Source organism: Trachymyrmex septentrionalis, unplaced genomic scaffold (assembly GCF_001594115.1).
Source record: "Trachymyrmex septentrionalis isolate Tsep2-gDNA-1 unplaced genomic scaffold, Tsep1.0 scaffold16, whole genome shotgun sequence".
In the NCBI taxonomy this organism is placed as follows: domain Eukaryota; kingdom Metazoa; phylum Arthropoda; class Insecta; order Hymenoptera; family Formicidae; genus Trachymyrmex; species Trachymyrmex septentrionalis.
The window spans coordinates 4,073,480-4,081,996 of NW_017304758.1; the positions used below are offsets into that span (position 1 = coordinate 4,073,480).

At 34.8% G+C, this 8,517-nt stretch overlaps 1 protein-coding gene across 9 annotated transcripts in view; it reads left to right on the forward strand.

The window, feature by feature from the left end:
- The window catches only part of LOC108746042 (kinase D-interacting substrate of 220 kDa), a 40,802-nt gene that overhangs the window by 29,243 nt on the left and 3,042 nt on the right, over positions 1-8,517 (forward strand). For 5 of the 9 annotated variants that reach the window (XM_018482544.1, XM_018482542.1, XM_018482541.1 and 2 more), the window contains 14 exons: positions 81-456; positions 587-751; positions 998-1,205; positions 1,280-1,702; positions 1,777-1,999; positions 2,083-2,262; positions 2,357-2,816; positions 2,901-3,066; positions 3,170-3,629; positions 3,706-3,879; positions 3,945-4,089; positions 4,168-4,289; positions 4,535-4,655; positions 6,320-7,651. In XM_018482544.1, coding sequence (XP_018338046.1) covers positions 81-456; positions 587-751; positions 998-1,205; positions 1,280-1,702; positions 1,777-1,999; positions 2,083-2,262; positions 2,357-2,816; positions 2,901-3,066; positions 3,170-3,629; positions 3,706-3,879; positions 3,945-4,089; positions 4,168-4,289; positions 4,535-4,655; positions 6,320-7,068 — 3,972 coding nt within the window. In that variant the 3' untranslated portion in view covers positions 7,069-7,651. Of the gene's footprint in view, positions 1-80; positions 457-586; positions 752-997; positions 1,206-1,279; positions 1,703-1,776; positions 2,000-2,082; positions 2,263-2,356; positions 2,817-2,900; positions 3,067-3,169; positions 3,630-3,705; positions 3,880-3,944; positions 4,090-4,167; positions 4,290-4,534; positions 4,656-6,319; positions 7,652-8,517 lie in introns of those variants that run through there. The other 4 variants (XM_018482537.1, XM_018482540.1, XM_018482538.1 and 1 more) reach the window with 2 other exon arrangements.

Consider the following 8,517-nt stretch of genomic DNA (forward strand, 5'->3'; position numbering starts at 1 on the left):
TAATCGAGGTTCATGACACCCTCGCAATACTTTTGAAATCGTTCCAATCGAACTAACGACCCCGTCCATATATATTTTAGGATAAAAAAACCGCAACTTACATAGCAGTAGAGAAAGGCAATATAGCGATACTCAAATTATTACTAAACGCTAACCCAGACCTGGAGATTGCCACGAAAGACGGCGACACGCCTTTATTACGGGCGGTGAGGTCGCGTAACGCCGAAATCGTGCAATTGCTTTTAGACAAGAAAGCCAAGGTCTCGGCTACGGACAAGAAGGGCGACACTGTACTACACATAGCGATGCGCGCGCGATCGAAAGCGATCGTCGAGATACTACTGAGGAATCCAAAGAATAGCCAGTTATTGTACCGTCCGAATAGACAAGGTGAAACCCCCTACAACATCGATGTCAACCATCCCAAGACGATGCTTGGTCAGATATTCGGTGCTCGTAAGTTAATCAGACGTATGCTATTATTCATGTAACGTTATTATTGGTAACTTAATTCACGATATGCAGAAAATATACACACTTTTAATATTTTAATTCATTTTATTAAAAAATGTGATAAACGTTACAGGGCGCTTAAATACTAATGAAGACAATGAAAACATGCTTGGTTACGATTTATACAGCAGTGCACTGGCAGACATTCTCAGTGAACCATCGCTTTCTACACCAATAACTGTCGGTCTTTATGCTAAATGGGGCTCTGGGAAATCATTTTTACTGAACAAATTAAGAGGTATCATCAAATGAGTTGTTACAATGCTATTTAGTAATTTTACGGAATATCACAAAAATTCTTTCTATGAACTGATAATTCTTTGATGAATTTGGAACCAAATCTTTTTTTAAAAAAATATTAAAAACTTAAAATTTAATTTTAAATAGAATATTACATTATGGCAATTTAAACTTTTGGAGTATTTTTCGGTATATCTGTATACACATGAGCTTTATGAAAAAGTACTAACGACTATTATTTCAGAGGAAATGAAGAACTTTGCGCGACAATGGATCGATCCAGTATTCCAATTCTCTTCCTTACTCTTTTTAGTAGTAGCTCATGTAACCCTACTTATGGGTATCACACTTGGCCTCGCCTTACAGTCGTGGATTATTGGTCTGTCGTCTGGAATAAGTTTACTAGTTGTCGTTTATATTTTTCTGATACTCGTCTGGTATGCTAATAAGAGGTAAGGAAAACCGCAAGGAGTGAAGCTCTATTTATTTCATATACAATGTCCTGATCGAAGATCTGTAATCATAGGTACGATTGGTACTGGCCGTATAATCTGACAGTAGCGCTCACCACCAAGCTGAACGCTCTAAAATTGCTATTGCAAGTAATCTTTTGTCATCCACCAGGCAGCCAATGTCACGATGGCATAGCAGTGCAGCCGATAAAGTTTTACTTCACAGATCAAACCCGCGTGGGTACGACTGCTGCCGGTGAGAACGCGGTCGTGCAGATGGTTGGCTCGCTATATGATTCCATTGAGAATGACTACGGTTCTCTGTCTACCAGATTATTCAGAGCATTTCGGCCAAAACCGGATAAATCGACCACTACGTGGAAATGGAGGCATTTATGCTGCTTGCCTTACGTAGTCATATTTGAATTCTGCTTATGCAGCTTGCTTGTCGGTATTTCGATACTTACGGTGTACCTCATAGATATTTCCAATGATAAGTGAGTAATTATATGTCGGATATAAGTATTCTCTCTTCCTTTTTATTACTTATCTTATCTCATTATGCGTTTAGATCCACGATAGAGCGAGTTACTGCTCACATTATCATGATATCGATCGCCTTGGTATTGGCCATCAGTATAATAGCAAATTTATACACATGGAGTAGAACACTGCAGGCATTGGTTTTTTCACAGAGGAGGCACCTTCAACGTAGTATATCAAAATTAGAGACTCTGAAGAGCGAAGGATTCATTCAGACTCTAAAAAGCGAAGTCAATTTAATGACAGAAATGGTAAATTATTCATCTATTGATTGAAATAATACAATTAAAACTTTGCTTACAGGAGTATAGCTTTTAATTACGATTTTAAATAGGTCAAGTGCTTGGATAGTTTTATGGCTCAACAAAGTAGACTAGTTGTAATAGTGGATGGTTTGGATAGTTGCGAACAGGATAAAGTTTTACTCGTTTTGGACGCTATACAGGCCTTATTTAGCGATAACGGATATCCTTTTGTCGTAATACTCGCAATTGATCCACATATTATATCTAAGGTAAGCAACCTTTAAAATAAAAATATTTAAAAAATTGTAATATCAATTTCGACGTTACTTTAATGATAATTATCATCCGATACTGTGGGTGTAGGCGGTAGAAGTAAATAGCAGAAGACTATTCTCGGAATCGAATATTGGTGGTCATGATTACTTGCGGAATATGGTGCATTTGCCATTTTACTTGCAAAATAGCGGTTTACGTAAAGTCAAGGTTGCGCAACAGACTGCTCAATACTATAAGAAAACGACATGGACAGAGGCTGAGGAGAGTGTTAACTACACCGCGACTAGCACCATGCATCATTCGGTATCGAGTAGAAGACTCAGCACGGAATCAGCTATAATGAACAGCAACGAAAAATTGAAACCCCAAACTAGAAAGGGCAGTAGAAAGATGCGATTGAGTGAATCGATCGCTAGCAGTATTGGCAGTAATTTGAATCGACTGGGCGGCGCGCAAGATCTCAATAAGATGCTTCTCACTGATGATTACTTTAGCGATGTGAATCCCCGCAGCATGAGAAGATTAATGAATGTCGTTTATGTTACCGGTAATGCATTAAGTCATATAATTACAATATACGAGTTTATGTTATCTTATATATATGTATATGTTATCTATCTTTCTTTTCCAGGACGATTACTTAAAGCATTCCAGATTGACTTCAACTGGTATCACTTAGCTAGTTGGATCAACATTACTGAGCAATGGCCTTTTAGGACATCTTGGCTCATTCTTCATTACGACTTATATGAGGAAACTCTGGATGATAATATGTCACTCAAAAGTCTTTACGATAAGTATGTGAATCTTATATAATATGTAAAATTTTATATAATCCTTTTTTCTTACACCGCTTATATATATATATATATATATATATTTTTTTTTTATATTTATTAGGGTGCGACCGCAAATTCCAGTACTGAAAGAGGTGCAACCACTTCTCGAGATAGATAGAGACGAACGCAAATTGGATGTTTTTCTCACTTTCCATCGGTCTAGCTTACTCATTAGTGATATGAAAATATTCTTGCCTTTCACTATTAATCTAGATCCGTACATTAAGAAAAAAATAAAGGAGGAGCAACAAAGTATAGAGGAAGATATGAATCTATTTCATAAACAAAGTGGTACTTGGCATGGTCACGGTGTTCCATTTGATCAATGGGCTCCACAAAGAAACACGTCGACAAATCGACATGCGAAATTTGTCAAGCAATCGAGTTTGCAGGGATCCGTACCACCGACGCCATCGTGGGGTTATCAGCCAAGCTTCGAATGGCAAGTTCCGCCAGCTTGGATGCAAATGCCTTCTATGGAACCAATGACAAAACCGCTTTCCGTAACAACTACGTTACCGGTACATTATAAATTAATTGTACGAATACTTCTTGCTGTTGAAAAGATGTGACTTATTGCTTTATTTGTATTTGCAGTCCGAAATTTTAGAAATAAAACTGTCGTCCTTATCAGTGAACGGAGTTTGTGATCTGATCGACAAAATTGAAAGTCTTAATTCGATACAAGCACCGATATATAAGCAAGCCATCAAAGAAAACAATATTAATGGACGAGTTTTATTACACTGCGATTTGCAAGAACTAAAAAAAGTAATCTTTGGAACGTTGCATCTTTATATTTCAAAAAGAAGTTTTTAAATATTTATATTTTTTAGGTATTTAAAATGACTTTTGGAGATTGGGAATTATTTCGCATGGTAATTGTATCACTGCGTGAAATGGAACTCTCGTCATTCACATATGAGGAAGGTCCTCGAAGTGTTCGATTTACTGTAGGATCCGAACAAATTTTACGCAAAGGTACATTCGACATCTTTTTTTTGATCTGCTCCTTTTTTTGATTCAACTATTTTTTGGATCATTTTTATTTCGTTATAGATCACGCCTTACCAAATAATTCCATACGTGCGTCTGCTCACGTCGAAAAAGAGAAAGGAGCATCGAGAACGGATGGATCAACTCGACGTGATCAAAATAAACAATCTATCATGGAAAAACAGGTATGATATAAGTATTATTAAATGAGTTTATACAAAATAATCATAAATAAATTTACAAATTGATATAACTGAAAACAAAATTTTTGTTTATATTTGCACTCGGCAGTTTCAGGTAAGCTGTTGTACTTACTTTAAGAAATAAAAAAATCTTTATACTTAATTTTTTTATTTATGTATGTAACAACAAGTAAAAAATACTATCTGTTGTGAACATGCTAAAATGCATATAATCGTATACGTTTCAGGTAACATTAGAGGAGCAAATGATTTGCGGAGCATTGCAGACCTTGAATGAAGAAGCTTGCGAGGATGTTTTAGATGTGCCATCGCCAGCGGTGGCTCCAACAACAGACTCACTTTCTTCAGGTGAGCCTACTCCCCTACCACTTACACTGCCTCTGGTAATAGTGCAAGAGCCACCGCAGCCTGACCAAAACAGTGACACCTCCGCCGAATACAATGCTAACGTTTAGTCAAATCTGAAATAGGATGACTATAGGATGATGTATATAATATCCGTCAAGTAATGAATGACAGTATAAATCGCTCACGTTGCGTATATCACAAAAGCAGAGATTTTTCCGGCGTGACTTCTATCGAAACATGCAACGACTAGGCATCATTATCACTGCATTCAAGGATGGTGCTTGCCATTTTATGATGTTAAAAGAAAAAGAAAGATTCAAAGGACATACTTCATCCTATTTATAGTTTTATTTATATATCTGTATGTCCGTAGAACATTACTTGACAGTATTAGTGACAAAAGATGTATATAGTCGCAATAGCACTCGACAAGCCAAATAAAATGGTTATATAAATATACTGTTAGGCCATTTGTAACTTACAAAATGAAAGACTATTCTCTGTAGAAACATGTACAAATTTTCTTAAAGTATTCATGTGCCAATGCGAAAAACCAATGATACATATCGCACGAAGAAAGAACAAAATGAAAGCCATTAAACAATTGTAATAGGATCATTATTGTACTGCGTATTCGTAGGACTAGTTTAATATAATGCTCATTTTAAAAGCTACACTGTTAAAAATATCAAATTTAATTGTATTACATTAAATTTAATGTATTTGTAACTGAAAAGTATATTTGTATACATGTATATGACATTTAATGATGCTTTTCGTAATATCAATTTTATTAAATTTAATGTACTTTCCACACTATCAAATATTTTATGTGGATTTTGCAGTTACTTTATAATAATAAATCTACATGTTATTTGAATTCATTTCGAAATTTCTAACAGTGTAGTTTAATGTCGATGTATAATGCCACATTGAACAAAAAAGGATTGCATTATTAAAAAAAAAAACCTAGTCGGTAATATACGAGCATACTCTACTGCATTTGTAAGCATTATTATATAATATTTAAAAAAAATGCCAGAGGCACTACTCTCAAAGCTAATCGTTTGATGTTTTCTGTGAACAATTCATGTACAAAAGACTGTGATAACGCATTGTTGATAAAACAAATATCTCATGTGGAAAATGTTTATGCTAATCGAGGCGACGTATAACATTGTATTATATTTTTAAAACTGTTGTATGTAAAGTAATCGTTGGCGATAAAATTAAAAGTTGCGTCCTATTACTCCGGTCCACGTTTCCCGTACTATGTGTACACTATAAATATTATTGCTAGATTATTAGCACTATGTTATGAACAGTATTATGTTATTACGAGAGCAAGTGGCAATAAAACTTTCTTGGAAACCATATCTGATATTACCTTCTTTGTAATTTGCGTCTAGAAGTCTTCAATTATTATTATCATGACTAAGCGTTTCGAAGAATGAAAATTGAAATAAGAGAATTATTTAAAAAAAATCGAAAAACGTATCTTTTTATCATAAATATCTTTTTCGGTAACTTGATAAATTTCTATATAAAACTTTTGTAAGGAATAAATCTATTTTATGATTTGGAATTAAATGGCTTCATAATGTATATTATAGTTAATTGGAACACAGTATGATAAGCAAATATAACATGAGCTTTTGTTTTAGGACCTGTCATTTCGGTACACGATACGGAGTATGTACTGCTTCAAGCCAGTCCGCTGTTTCATTGGGTACCAATTAATGATGAGCCAGGCAGTTCAGATGATAGTTCACATGACTCCATCATGTTCCTTCAACGTACCAATTCTCAGCGTAGCATCACATCTCAACGAAGTACGAAGTCCGCCTGCTCACATAAGACCCTAAAGAGAAGCGGTAGCAACATTAGCACTAGACCGTCCTCGCTATTTATTTCTCCGCCTTCGTCACCGAAACCTGCGATCAGATCGAAGTCGACCGACGAAAGGTGTATGGGGAATAATATATCCCAGAAGACCACGTCATCATTTGTGTCCACCAAGAGACGCTTGTCCTCGACATTTAATGATGAAGTGATGATATCGGTGCCTACTTCCAGCCTGGAGAAGCTGTCAAGGTTGAAGGACCGTTTAATTGGCACCGCGCCGACGGCGAGATCACCGGCACCCGGTGGTGAGAGCGATGACGAGTCTACACCACTAGTCTCTGAAATGTCCACGCCAACGCATTCCCAATCAGATAGCGTGTTCAAACATGATTGCAGTGCAGAGAATAGCAGTTCGCCGTCGTCAAACAGGAGTCTACCGCGGGATGGAGAACGTCGAGACTTGGATTACTCTGATACTGTGAGTCTTGTGATACGCGAGCCCTCGAACGCTCAATCGCAATCTCGGCATAACGCCAAGATACGGAACGACACAGAGACGCCTGTCTGACACCTGTCGTCTTCTATACATGATAACACGTGATAACTCGGCGCATTGTATGTTTAATTGATATCAATGTGATGAAGATGACTGGCATCTGTTGAGCAAATTTATACGCTGTAATTCTATTTTGACGATAAGCATCGAGATAAGATATCTTCCTTATGTAAATAACGAATGATGGAACGAGGAAATTTTTTATAACTAGAATGTTCATCTGCTTAGTGATTTGGAGAACGAACAATGCCTTCTTGCGCAAGTCGTGCAATAATCCTTAGTTTAGCGAAACGATCTCAAGATATACGATGCCGATGCGACCATTCCATGTAAATATTAATCAATGCATTTACAAATGCAGATATTTATTGACATTTTCTTTTTTATACTGAATTAGTACTGAAATGTGTTGAAACGTGGGAAATGAGGAATATTTCCTAATGTACAGTATATACCAAAGTACCTTGTTCCCAGTAATCAATTTGAGTCAATTCATGTCAGTGCAAATATAGGTGACTTAAAGAATAAATATTGAAAAGAGTATTTTAAAGAAGAGATAATTTAAACGACCAGTACACGATTATTGATTAGACTATATATCTGATAATTATATGTATAATTTATAGAATTCTATCCATAATTTTATCAAACAAAAATAACTTATAAACGGTAATTTTTGCTTATGTATTACTTTATATTTATTTCCAAAGTAAAAAGTTTTTATAATGAATTTTATTAGAATATTGCAGTATGAACACTTATTCACCGTTTTAATACTTCTTTATTAATTTTGGTATAATATTTTTTCTTTATCGAATTACAATGTATTACTAAGTAATCACTAAGAAACGTAAAGAATGTGTTAATGATACATTTCTTTTATTAATGGCAAAAATTGCAATTATTATACATAACATTAAATATTTAGGACACTTTAGGACGGAATACATCAGGGTATTGATCATTCATTACAATATATTGTAAATAATGTATATACATATGCATATATATATTACATATACACATATATATACACATATATATATGATTGTATAGATATATTAATTTGAAAATAGTGTGTATATATATATGTATATGTATGTATATACACATATACACGTCACTCATTTCTTTTGACATTAAATATAATAAAATATATTCAAATACAATACATTGCAATAATATTAAATACTGTATATAATACATTTAGACTTAGGCAAACGCAATACATAAAATTGAACCAATTAAAGAGGACGAATGCTTCCTCTTTACATTATAACTATTATAACAGACATTTACATGCCAATTAAATACAAGGATAGTCCCGCTTGTAATTAAATGCATTGTTTGCAATAAGTATTACGTAAAAGAGAGAGAGTGGCATATCACGTCAAAGCGGTAGCTATGTCCTTGTTAAATCAGATAATGGAATGTTACAATTATACAGGTATAAATTTAAAA